This window comes from Protobothrops mucrosquamatus, unplaced genomic scaffold, assembly GCF_001527695.2.
Source record: "Protobothrops mucrosquamatus isolate PMUCROS unplaced genomic scaffold, P.Mucros_1.0 scaffold487, whole genome shotgun sequence".
Classification (NCBI taxonomy): Eukaryota; Metazoa; Chordata; class Lepidosauria; order Squamata; family Viperidae; genus Protobothrops; species Protobothrops mucrosquamatus.
The window spans coordinates 105,863-119,989 of NW_015386806.1; the positions used below are offsets into that span (position 1 = coordinate 105,863).

The following is a 14,127-nucleotide window of genomic DNA, read 5'->3' on the forward strand; positions in this document are numbered from 1 at the left end:
AGGGACTCGTCGCTCCCACGTAACACCGCTGCTGCGCGAGCTGCACTGGTTACCAGTGGCCTTCCGGGTGCGCTTTAAGGTGTTAGTTACCACCTTTAAAGCGCTCCATGGCATCGGACCTGGATATCTCCGAGACCGCCTTCTGCCACAGATTTCCTCTCACAGACCAGTACGCTCCCACAGAGCNTTTTCAGCAAGCGGGTCTGGCCTAGGGAGAATTTTAAATAGGGACAATTTTAATTAGAATTTTAATGGTAACACAGCGGTAAATATTTGTTTTTAATTGGTTTTTATTGGGGATAGTGTTTGTATCGTTTTAATATGCTGTAAGCCGCCCTGAGTCCTGTTGGGAGAAGGGCGGCATATAAGTTTAATAAATAAATAAAATAAATAAATAAATAAAACCTCACACTCACTAGCGCTGATAATGTTACCTAGTTGGGTAATGAAATATCTGCAGGCAAAAACCTAAGCTCAGAGAGCACCAAGGATTTCACAGTTTAATCCTGAGCTACAAATATTCTCTTCTGTTGGAATTAGCAAATAAGAAGTAATTGATCAGCTGCTGGATTCTGTTTGTCCAGTTTTGAGGGCCTTGGATTCCCAGGGGGTGGCTTCAGAGCTTCTGTATTTTAATGCTAGCAATTGATTATGAAGTTACAGATAATAACTGATGCCAGACAATGTGTGTGTGTGTAAGAGAGAGAAAGGAAAGTATATGGGAAACTGGGGAAAAAATGTTTCAGTTGAGGAAGGTGGAGAGTTCTGTTTGGAATGGAGAACTGCATCTCAGAAATTCCCAAGAATGGTGTTTGGGAAGCATATTTCTTTACATCCTGGTTCAATGTCTTGATTTCTGCTGTGACACCAGTAGTATTTTTATTCTGAGATTGTTATGTTATGATTGGGCTATCTGAAAATACATGGAAATAGTCACAAGTTGCTTGGAATGCTCCATTATAAATTATGAGAAAGCAGAACATGAATTCAATATGAGAACCATAATAATTGTGATAATGATGGTTATTGGACTGATGCTAGAAAAAAAATCATCAGTAAAAGGAATATAGAAAATGGAACCAGATTTTCTGAGCGCCCCTTAAAGAAGGATTATAAGGTCAAACATGGCTCACCCAAGTCTGTCAGTCTGTCTATTTAAGTGATCATGTTATTTTCACACACAATTTTCTATTGATTAAAATCCCCAGCTCCATTTTAGCATCCATAGTATTTCCTTCCTGATACTCCCCTTTCATCTCGTATTCAGCCATTTCAAAACCTACACCACATCCATTCATAATCCTCCCCTACTTAGCCTTCCTTCCTTCCTTCCTTCCTTCCTTCCTTCCTTCCTTCCTTCCTTCCTTCCTTCCTTCCTTCCTTCCTTCCTTCCTTCCTTCCTTCCTTCCTTCCTTTTTCTAGTTCATCACCCAATGATCTCTCTACAAACCAAGATTCTCTCATTCATCTACCCTCAAATATTCCATTTGTCCTTCAAATTACCCTACTTTTCAGGACATGTAACCAAATGTTCTTTATTTTGTTTTGTTTTTCTCAAGCAAAGTTCTAATTAAGCAAAGAAAGTGACTCAATTAGTTGCACGGAATACCAGGAGGAAGTGAATAAAGGCAACCAACGTAGACGTTCCAGTTAGCCTTGACTTCGTTGGTCAGGATACTTATAGCAACAGAAGCTCCCCAGAAGTGAATCAAAAGATGACAGAAAAGAAAATATTGCCCCAGTGATGCATTGAAGTCCATTAAATTTGGTTCCATGTCCTGAAAAGCAGAGTAATTTGAGATACTGTATTGAATATTAGGGAAAAACTGGAAATAATCTGTTTATCAATCCATCGCTCCTAATTACAGAATGTATAACTAGACCATTTGAGGAAATCTATCCATTTCGGCTTCCTACCATAGAAAAGGGGATTCCTGTTTTTACTGTTCTGGCACCAAGGTCAGCAGAAATTTTATAGAATGAGGGTCTCCCTGTACCTCTCCTTTTCCTAATCATCCTTGGTTATTCCTTAGGCCTCAAAGCTCCTTGTGAGGTGGAAAAATTAGAAGCAGTATCCAACATTTTATAAATAGTATCCATGGATACTGTTAGGATAGATTGCTTCCCACCCACCCAGGGCACTCAAGCAAAAGAACAGAGACCGTAGGTTGGGGGCTCTGAGCTACCACTTCATTACAATGTAGAAGCAAGAACTGTGGAATAAAAGAGGATTTCTCTGGATTCTGGATTTGGTCAAGGCTGGTGTACGGCTGCTGGAGTGCCGGTTAAGCTTGGCCAGCTTTAGAATGAGGGAGACCCATGAAGCAAAAGAGATGGAATCACAAATAGCGCTTTGGTCTTTCCCAACCTAGTGTCTTACGGATGTGTGTCCCACTGGAACATCAGAGGGGAACAGGTATCACTCTAGAGATCCAGAACATGTAGAATAAAGAGGGGCAGCGCATATCAGAAATCAATATGGTGGAATTATTTCCAAGAAGACATATTTAGGATAATGCAGTCAAGTTTACTGTTTCTTCCATCTTTGTTTCCTCAGTACCATAGTAATTTTCCCATAAAGACCCCTAACAAAATCCTTTATTGCTTGGCACAATCATTGGCACTCTCCTTTACATGGATTTAGAGCTTACGGTCTTCTGAATGCCCCCCAAAATAGCATTTGAAGAGGTAGAAACAGGTGCCCTGTGGAGTAGATATTTAAACATGGGAAAAGAATGACACAGGTTACATTTAACAACCATGCTTCACACAATTACTCAGTTAACCACTGTGTTCATATAACACTTTGAAATATAATCTAACCAGTTTGGGTTCTGTAGGGCACTTGGCCACATAAGTCCTAATCAGGGTTAATACAAATCAAACATAGCATGTTTGAGAATGCATCTGCTAGAGTTTTACATGATCCAGTTTTATATATAAGCACAGAGTTCAGTTTGGGAAGTCTGGTGAGGGAGTGTCCTGAAAAAGTCAAGGTTTCAAAAGCATTTGTAAATCCCCAAGATTTAAATTCATTTTTTCCCAGTTAGTCAAGACGAACTGGGTTAGTATATAGTTAGCAAAACCAGCCAAGCTGTATTTACAATCTGTATTTACACAGTAATCTAGGTTGCATCTTGCATATCCTAATAAGAAAGAAAAATGGCAGAGGCTAAACTAAACTATACATTCAGTTCAAAAATGTCTCCTTTCTTGTTTAACCGCTACCAATATTCAGAAGTGATGTACGCATCTAAAGTTTAACAATCTTCTTGCTGCTGTTTTTAGTTTCAGAGAAAAGGAGTAGCCAAGACTCTGGGTATACCTGAAGGACAACAAGGATGGATGGAAACCTAGAGAGGGACAGTTAGAGAATTACAGAGTTGGAAGGGACCTTGGAGGTCTTCTAATCCAATCCCCTGCTCAAGCAGGTAACCCTATAGCAAATGGTTACACAAACTCTTCTTAAAAACGTCCAGTGTTGGAGGACCCATAACTTCTGGAGGCAAGCCGTTTCACTGATTAATTGCTCTGTCAGGAAATTTCTCCTTAGTTCTAGAAGCTCGACATAAAGTGACAACAATGGCTAATGGTCATGATGGCTTAATATTAACTTTGGGATCAAAGTATCACAGTTTGAACTAAGCTTTTGGGGGACATGAACAGGAGGATAAGATTGTACTGATGTAATGGTATGCGAGAAAGACATTGGGAAAGAGGGCAAAAGAATGCTAGCTAAGAAAAGGTCAAATAAGAGAGGACTTAGCCCGCAGCTGCATAAGGGGTGGAGAAAGAGCTCAGAAGGAACCTCCCTAATTTGTCAAGCTGGAAAGGAGACTGCAAAAGACTTGTACTTTCAGGCTTGCAAGATTATTGTCAGCCTTCCTGGGTAGATCAGACAGGAAACATCATCAGATGAGCTAATTCTACTTTACAATAAGGCTACATTAACAGAATCTTGCAAGTACAACTCTCCCATCATCTCCTTTGCACATAGGAGGCTAGGGGAGGGTGACTTGTAAACCCTTTTCTCTGCCCATTTTGGAGCTCCTGTCTACACCCTCTCTTATCTGACCTTTCCCTAGGGAGCATCTCTTCCCCCTGTTTGCAACATATCTCCTCCTTGTGGGCTTCTGCTTGGATGGTGGACTTAAACCTGATCCTGGAGCATGATATGACAAGGAGAGATAATGGAAGTTCTCTACAGGGGTTCCAACACACCTGATAGCCCCCCAAATGCCAAGTCAAGCTTCTCTCTCTCTATTTCTAATTCCGAGGCAGGGAGGGAGAGCTAGAAAATACCATATGGATTTTAATGTTTGCATACATTTACATCCTAGCAGGTTTACAATGTGTTCTAGTATCTGGGCCATATTAGAGAGAGGAATCAACTGATCAGAAAGTACACTAGAGTCAGAGGAAGGGATCCCAGTTTTTTAGGATTTCTAAATATTTTGCAGATTCATGTCTCACCATTTGGGGTTCTGCTGAGGTAGAATTCAGAGCCAAAACTTTACATAGCTGGGATTTCTTTTCCTTTTAGGCTGCAAGCTTAAGTGATAGGTTTATGCTAAAACATTAGCATTTAAGTTGTCTCATAGGCTGTATCTTCACCCTGGGCTCTTTTACGTTCAATTTCTTCTTTGTAATCGTAAGGTATCCCTTATATAGTGTGTTTGCTATGCCTTAGATCTGACCTTCTTAGCAGCTCTGGTTCAAAATATGTAATTTAATAGTACTGAGACTTTTTATTTTTACCATGAAGTATATAAGCAAACTGATGCTTATTTCTCATCATAGCTGTTCTTTACTTAGTTCCGGAGCTTGTCGTAACACTGTTATAACCTAATCTAACTTACTACGAGAACAAGCAAGGTAATTAAAACTTAAATTTCTGCAGAAGTGACATATTTTCCCCCTAGAAATGTAATTATCATAGCTCCAGGTCCATAAGAGCTTGATGTAGAAACAAAATGATTAGACGCAAAGATTGCACAGTATACTTCCCTGAAAGGCAGTCTTAGGTCCTCTCATCCTACTTGAAAAAAGTAAAAGTCTTTATGTGAATAATCTCAGTTTACTATAATTGAAAAAATGGATTGATGTGAAAATTTCCACTTTTTCCAATGTATTTCATTATCGCTTGTAAGAAAATAGCAAAATAGAAGAAAGCAACAAAATGCAAAAATAATCATAATGCAAATACATAGAAAAACTATAAAAAGTTAAAAAAAACAGGAAAAAAGATAAAAAACAAAGTAGAGTTATATAATACAGGTAGTCCCCAGTTTAAGAATAGGTTCCAGTCCCAAGGACTGTCCAATTTGTATGTAAGCCAGAACAGTATTATTGTATAGTACTGTATAAGCAGTACTGTGTAATGAACTTGAACCATCGTGTATTTAACTTGAATCATTGTGCATTTAACTCAAATGTTGCTACAATAGGCTCCATTCTTAACCAGGGATGGTCTTTAAACCAGGGCGTTCTTAACCAAGATACTTGCTGTACATCATTATAGCAATTAACAGTTACAATGCTGTATTATAGAATTGTAACTGGAAATTTCAACTCTTGTAAATATAATTGGAAAATATTATTATGCTCCCTAACATTAGGCTAATCTTCTTTAGATAAGTAGACATCTTTGTAGTAATTCTGCATAATCTGTGATGAAGAAAAATATTATGTGCATGTCAGTCAGAGACATAGCCTTTCCATATTATTTTAGGTTTCTTAGCTAAGGGCCATTTTTTTCCTTAAGCCTAAATGATATTAGCTGGGTGATACTATGAAAACACTGTAAGTTACTGGATTGGCAATATCTTTTTCTGCTAAGTGCAAGGTGTTTCCTTTAGCCCTTCCCCCCTAGTGCCCTATAGCAGGGGTCTCCAACCCCCTGTCTGTGGACCGGCACCGGTCCGTGGCATGCCACCGGCTGCACAAACAAGCAAAGCCCCATCCGTGGGATGCAGGCAGCACACAAAACCACACCCCCTCCGGTCCACGGAAAAACCTCTTTCCACGGAACCGGTCCCTGGTACCCAAAAGGTTGGGGCCCGTTGCCCTATAGTATCTTCATCGTTATCAACTAGCCATTCTAAAATGATATAAATCCTATCCTAACTGGTGTTAGTTGCTAGTGATGGTTGGATGATTATATAGTACAGAAGATGTTATATGTTGCAAGTAAGGTAACCTTTGTCTCTCAACTCTTGCCTATTGACATCGGAAATTTAAGTCACCCTTGGCTGTTCCAGGGTTAAACTAGTATTTCACCCTTATTCTAACACGGCCCAAGGGAACATCAAGATGTGTAAAATCTGGTAGGCTTTGTCACCCTTTACCTTGGAGAGAAGGCAGACGACTGGCAGGGAAAACAAGTAAAAGTGCAGAGGCAGGATAGCAACTGTCAATGTGGACAGCAACCTTCAAAGTAATATAGTTTTGAGATACATTTTATTTTAAAAACAGATAGAAAACCTTCAGCCAACCAGCAGGGAAAAGCCCTAAGTCTTGGCAGTGATACTCACAATTGTTCAAACTTACCCTCATAAACCCAGTTAATATTAGTATAGCTGAGATTTTATTCCCACACCAAGAAAATCAGAAGATAATTTTGTGCAGGGACCCGATTCTTGATTGCGTTTATGATTTCAACTGTTGTTTCTCAGACGCTTGTATCTTAATTTTTATAGTGCTTGTTATTATTCTTATTTTAATTCTGTTCACTGAGATGGGTGGCTATATACACAAGATAGATAAATGGATAGAGATGATAGATAGATAGATAGATAGATAGATAGATAGATAGATAGATAGATAGATAGATAGATAGATAGATAGATAGATAGATAGATAGATAGATAGATAGATAGATAGATAGATAGATAGATAGATAGATAGATAGATAGATAGACAGACAGACAGATAGATAGATAGAGCCATTTCTGGACTGAATCACTTGAAACTACAAAGGGAAAATGTTAATAAACAAATATTTTCCTATTCATAAAAAATAAATCTCTTCATTAAACTGATTACTATAGAGCCCTTTTTTCACCATCTGGTTTTTGGTGTGCAGGAGTTTTATTTTAAATAAATTTTATTTTACTTTTGGATATAGTGATGTCTTCAACCAATGAGCTCCCAGTCAGAGCTGAAATAATCCAGTCTATAGTTAATTTCCCTCTCTAAGCCAAACTGGACTGAATGATATGAACTGTGTGAGGTTTTCCTTCAGTGGGGGATATTAAACAAAAGATAGGAAAATTGCAAGGCTGATTTAATCCTGAGCCTTATTTCAGGACATATGTGAAAAGAAGATAAACCTGATGCAAAGTCACCGGTCCATCAGGGCTGACCAATTGTGGAGTATTGGCAATTTGAAAAGGAAAACACAGGATAGATACTTCTGCTGATTCATTTTAAGCATCAGCGTCTCTGCTTATTTTCACATAGCAATAGCAATAGCACTTAGACTTATATACTGCTTTACAGCCCTCTCTAAGCAGTTTACAGAATCAGCCTATTGCCCCCAACAATCTGGGTCCTCATTTCATTGACCCCAGAAGGATGGAAGGCTCAATCGACCTTGAGCCAGTCAGATTCAAACTCCTGACTGTGGGCAGAGTTGGTCTGCAATACTGCATTCTATCCACTGCGCCATCCCAGCTCTGTAGAAAGCAAAATACACCACATTGTATTTTCCTTTCTACAGCCACATAAATATAATGGAGAATGTTGGAAAAAATTCTAAATAGGAAAATATGAAATCAAATTCCCCTCAACAAATATAAGTTAGATATCACAACTTCCTCTCCATTATTACTCCAAAATTGGTTACAACTGTTGGTCAGAACAGTCAATGGGGACCCACCCAGACCAAAATCCCTACCAATGAGATGTGATTTAGAAATTTTGATTTGAGAGCATCCATCTTTGTGTATATGCAGGGATTTTCCTGCAGTGGCACCCAAACCATTCAGTTCCCTCCCGATACATGTACATGGCATATTTTTATTATCCTTTTACACGCCATACACAATCCACCACCAACATTCTATTATTTTCACGCTTCTTAATGATATCTGAGATGCGTTTAATTAGCTTTTGTGTTGCATTTATCTGTGCTTCCTGCTTGTACTCTCTACCTCTATAGCTTTTATGACTTTTTGTTCTAATGTTTTTATACAAATCAAACTTGAAACTACAGGCAGTCCTCGACTTATAACCATTCATTTAGTGACGGTTTGAAGTTACAACGGCACTGAAAAAAAAGTGACTTATGACCAGTTTTCACACTTAACCACCATCGCAACATCCCTATGCTCATGGGATCTAAATCTGAGTGTTTGGCCATCAGCCGGTATTCAAGACAGCTGCCCTGGGCCAAGGTGATGTGATTGCCATCTGCAACCTTCCCAGCCAGCTTCCAACAAGCAAAGGCAATGGGGAAAGCCAGATTTGCTCAATGACCACATGATTCACTTAACCACTGCAGTGATCTGCTTAACAACTCTGGCAAAGAAAGGTTGTAAAATGAGACACCATTCATTTAACAATTGCCATGCTTGGCAATGGCAATTCTGGGCACAGTTGTGGCTGCAGGTCAAGGGCTACATGTACTAGTGGTGAATGTAGATCATAATCTTATTTATATAAAAATAAATAATAAAATGTCCCAAAAGATCGGGATGCCTGTAGTTAACACCGCAGCAATGAATGGGGGTAAGAACTCTTTCTGTATGAACATCTTTTTTTATATACTCAACTCTTTATTTTTCTTTATTTTGCCCCATTTACTCAAAAATAATATTGGCTGACTCCTTATCGAGTGGCAAGCAATAAATCAATCAACCCCTTAAATAAAGGCGAGCTTCAAGTTGAAAAGCAGAATCTGGAATTTAAGATGTTTCATACTCAGAAATCCAAGAATGGAAGCGGAAAGCCGACAGCCAAAAGAAAGGAAATAAACCAAATAAGATTTGACATAAGGATACTCGGTGTATTCTCAGTCATTTCTGAAAAGTTCCTGAAGCCGTAGATTAAGAGTGAATGAAAAATTCTAGGAGACACCATGAAATATTTTTGAATATTTATTTTTTTCCTGGGGCTTGTAAAAGTTTTTCAGTAGACATAAAAAGAAATCTAAAAGTTATCTTTCCCTCTCCCCCTTCTTCCTCCTTCCAAATCTTAGTGGCAGACTTTCTTGTTTCTCGACTTTGTGTGGACTTCAACTCCCAGAATTCTGGGAGTTAAAGTCCACCCATCTTCAATTTGCCAAGGTTGAGAAACACTGGACTAGAGGATTCATTAGCTTTCCAAGAAAATGGGCTTCCAAAAACCTGTAGTTAATATCTAGATATTTCCCGATAACTATCTGGTATTCCAATAGTAGATGTCCTGTGGTTACTTTCCAGCTGTTTTTCCACTAGTTCTTCAGGATTTTGACAGCCGTGATCTAGAAGCTCCATCTCTCCAAAATTTCCCAACATATCATAGTCTGCTGAATATCTGATCTTCATCTTCCAATTGTGTCCTCCACAAATCTCATCGGCATAATTTTTTGAAAAGTTCTTTATATATTATCCATATGCTTTCTTAAAATTCTTGGAAGTTGTTCAGAAATTGCCTCAGATGTTCCTGTATCTTCCTTGAAACCTCTCTTGAAGTCCATCTGTTCTCCTTTCCTGAAGAGTGGGGCAACATTTCAGAAGAAATCCAAAGGAACTTCTACCAGCTTGATTCACAGGAGTCTCAAGAGCTTCTTTGCAGACTTTGCTAAGACAATCTTCCTAGCCTACTCTGTATCCAGGTTCCTTCATCACATTCATCCAGGCAAAAGAAAATTCTCTCTCATTTCTCAAAAGAACTTGTGTTCCAGATCCTGCCTACTGGATCTAAATACAGTAGGCAAGGCCTCCATAATCACCACTGCCTCTACTGATTGCATTCATAACAACTGGCGTCGTTTCTTACTGCCAAGCTGGAGTCACTTAAGCGCTGGAATGAAGAGAGGATGGTCTGGTGTGAGAAAGGTGTCCAGATCCTACTCACAACTGTGGGGGCCTTTGCTGCCTTTGGTCTCATGATCATCGCCATTGGCACAGATTACTGGCTGTATGCTCGTGCCTTCATTTGCAATACCACTAATATCTCTACTGAGGAAACACCCCAGAAAGACAAGAAAGATCCAGGAGGACTCACCCATTCAGGTCTCTGGAGAATATGCTGTTTAGAAGGTAAGTCACCCACTCATTGAAGCAGGTTTGAGAGAGAAAACATTCTAGAATTGTGGGAAAGCAAACTTAGGTAGACAACAGGTGTACCACAAGATATTACAATACCAATAAAGAAAAATATTTGTAGCTCAGGGTTGAAATGAAGGGTCCTTGGTGCTCTCTGAGCTTGGTTGTTTTCTTGCAGATGTTTTGTTACCCAAACCATCATCATCACTATGACTACCAGCACTGATGATGTTACCTGATATGGGTAATGAAACATCTGTAAGAAAACAATCAAGCTCAGAGAGCACCAAGGACCCCTCATATTACAGTACATCAAACTTGGAGCAATTAATGACCAAGTTCTCTAAGGAGATGATTTCTTTACTAGAGAATTTATCCAATAAAAGAGAAGGACTAGAGGCAGAAGACAAGAAACTACAAAAGCTTTAAATACTGCAATTATGCACTGATTAGCTTGTGTAAAAACCAATATTGCTTCCACACTGGGAGGCATTGTTTTCCCTTAAATTAACTGAATGCAGAATTAAAACAGTAGTTCTACTTTACATTTACCTTGGTGCCATATTATCCAGCCAAGCTTGTGTTCATGAGTTTCTATAATATTAAGTAAGTTTGAGTCAGCAAAGGTTTCCAGCATACCTTTAATTAGAAGTTCCCACCTCACAGCTCCTGCTTTTAATTGCATTCTGTACTGTACAACATCAGCATAATTTATGAATCCTCATAAATAAACTGGGTCTTGTTCCTCATGGGATAAGAGAATTTAAATAATTACTTTTTTTTCTTTTCTACTGTAAGACTTTTTTTTAACTATAAGAACATAAAGAAAAAGAGGAAATCAGTAATCAAAACTCTTAGAGTTCAAGGGAAAGAGAGGCTGATTAATAGACATCTAAATTGCAGTTCCATTTGGAACAGAGAGCAATCAGGCAGAAGCCACAAAGAGGAAGTTTGCAATTAAAGGCACAATAGTTTTGAAAAGCCTCAATAATGCTCTTCTAATCTACATTTGGGAAACTGCCCCAAATTGTATTTGATTCCTGGGAAAAGATGGAAGCTCTGAATAAAGATGGGTAGATTAACAGAAAACATCTGATAAGAACAGGTTGCCCAATTACCACCATCTGGATGGTCGGTAAAATGCAACTGAACAAATTCCAGATTCTCACATAGAACATGGCCTAATTACAACTGATGAAGAGAAGCTTTTGGTGAGCTAGGCTTAATAGGATGACAGTTCAAATATCGGTCTCTTGCATTGGAAAGCCAGTTACCATCGTTCTGCTCCAATCTGCCAGCTTTTAACATAAGCAGCCCCACCTCTCCAAAAAGCCAAGATGAGACGTGAGATTCAACTAGATCGGGGTAGGCAACTTTGGCTCTTTTATGACTCGTGGACTTCAACTCCCAGAATTCCTGAGCCAGCATGGCTCAGCTTGGAAACCTCTCCCTTTCCCCTCAGCATGGCTGGCTCAGGAATTCTGGGAGTTGAAGTCCACGAGTCATAAAAGAGCCAAGGTTGCCTACCCCTGAACTAGATTATTGAGATCATCAAGGAGGTTAGTTCCCCATGCCTATATGCAGGCATTTATTCCTAGGGGAAAATGCATACTGCTGAGATATCTCAAAGGTGCTTTTTCACGAGGCAACTGGACTTTCTTGTTGTTTTTTTTAAGATGTTTCGCTTCTCATCCAAGAAGCTTCTTCAGCTCTGACTGGATGGTGGGGAATGGAAGGATTTATACTCCTTGCAGACAGCTGGTCATTTGCATTCTTTTAGAGAGTCATTGAGGCCACTTGGAGGTCCTCAAGGTCACCTGAGTAGTGCCAATGGGTGTGGAGTCTTCTTGGAACTGCTGAAAGGACTGTGTTGTAGACTGGCGATAGATGGTGTTGTATCCCTCCCCCACTGTTGAGAGAGGGCTGTTCAATTCTGACTCATGAAAAAGCACCTTTGGATAACTATGACCTGGATGACTGAGATACTGCTGAGATAATATTACAAAAGTGATCTGACAGGGAATTCTTGTAGATAACTTCGTATCTACAAGCCAACACATTTTGGCTGTTATGACAGGCATTATACTAAGTATAAATATGTATATGTTATTCATATAAAGCACTGTCTTGCTCTTGAATTCCTCACCTCACCTACATAACAGTAAACAGGCTGCCACATTGCCCACAGACATTTACTTAGAGAGAACCTGCGTTTTCACCCTGACTTTGCCTTTAAATGTTGTGAGCCTTCATAAGGATAGAGCCACCAGTTTTGCTGTCTTCCTTTTAGCCATCCCCATTTGCTGTGGGGCAAATCAATTTTTTTCCATGATGGACGTAATTCCCTGATTAAGGTGTTAAACCAACACACCCTTATCTGGTAACAGGTAGTCCTCGACTTACAACCATAACGTAGCCTGGAATTATGATCATTAAGATATTGTGGTTATAAGTTGAGGCATCACGTGACCAGACCTGATTTTTTTTTTACATTTTTTGCAGCGGTTGTTAAGTAAATGACACAGTCCTTCAGTGAAACCATTTTCTCCAATGGGCTTTTTTTTTTTTTGCCAGAAACTGGAAGTAAATGCTTAAACTGGCAAACAACATCACACCTCATGATCACGTGGCCCTGGGAACCCCAAAGAGCAGTAAAGGGGAGCCAAGTGCCCAAAATACAATCACATGATCATGGTGTGTGGTGTGTGTGCATGAGTGCAGCTGTCTAACTTTGAAAACAGGGCATAAGTAGCTCTGGGGATGTCTGTCATAACTTTGAATGGTCATTAAGCAACCTGTCATAAGAAGTGTTGGTTTTTCACTCCTATAATCTTCTAGTTAACCTGGCTTATGACAACAGAACGATAGGAATCGAAGGCCACCCGAAGGACATTTGGATGCTCTCAAGTAGGAGGAAAGTTATGCAGATCACAAAGGGACATAATTCTTGTCATCCAGATGTTTTGGACTTCCATGTCCATAATCCTTTGCCCCAGTCACTCTAGGTGGACTAATGGGTATTGACATTCTGAACATCTGACAGGCGTAAGGTAGCTTCTCCCATTTATTTCCCTTCTCCTACAGATGATGTGATCAGCAAAGAGGGCATTTCCACATTTTCCCAATTACGTTAAGAAGCACTTATTTAATTTGGCTTGTTAAATTATCTTCAGTATTCTACAGTACCTTTACTAATACAGGCTTTAATTAGGGTTTTACAACTTTGGTTTTACATTTGTCGTAGAAGAAATCTTATTGGCTTTTGGCTAAAAAAAAAGGTATATAAGCCACTAACAAGCAAGGCTTTTAAAAGAAGCAAATTAGATACAGCACCATATGTATGCTAGTTGCAGCTTTGAATTTAACCTGCTGTTTGGGTTTCAGTTGAGGAAGGATACACTAGACAGAGAGTGATTGATACAGTTTCGGGGATTGATTAGATAAAACACTCAAGCAATTTCTTCTTTTTTTTCTCAAAACACTAAATGGAACTGCAGCTCCATCCTTTCTTGTGAAAACAGCAGGAAGGCATTTGGGGCATAGAAATTTTGTTCAGTGACAACCTATAGAAATTCTACCCCATTGCCTCTCTGAGATTCAGCTAAGTATCTGTTACCCAGTTCCAATCCTCCAGGCATTTTCCTAACCCCATCTTAAAGCCACCAGAGTTAATCATCCCTGTTGTGTTCTTTTGTATTCCCCCCCCTTAATCCCCTATGCGCATCCTGATCACCCATTAAGGGTGATTGCCCTTCTCCATCTGCATACAGTTTCATGCCCGTTGCTGGTTGGCTAACTAGCAACGGGGTCTTACCAGCCAATGGAATTGTGTGATTACAAGCCAGGGGAATCCCATAAAAGAGGGCTCCCCTGGCCC

General features: G+C 39.5%; 1 protein-coding gene across 1 annotated transcript in view; it reads left to right on the top strand.

Moving 5' to 3' along the window:
- Positions 1-9,994: 9,994 nt before the first annotated feature.
- The window catches only part of LOC107288144 (voltage-dependent calcium channel gamma-8 subunit-like), a 24,483-nt gene continuing 20,350 nt past the window's right edge, over positions 9,995-14,127 (top strand). The window contains exon 1 of the mRNA XM_015816729.1: positions 9,995-10,244. Within this exon, the coding sequence (XP_015672215.1) occupies positions 10,022-10,244 (223 nt within the window). The 5' untranslated portion in view covers positions 9,995-10,021. The remainder of the gene's footprint in view (positions 10,245-14,127) is intronic.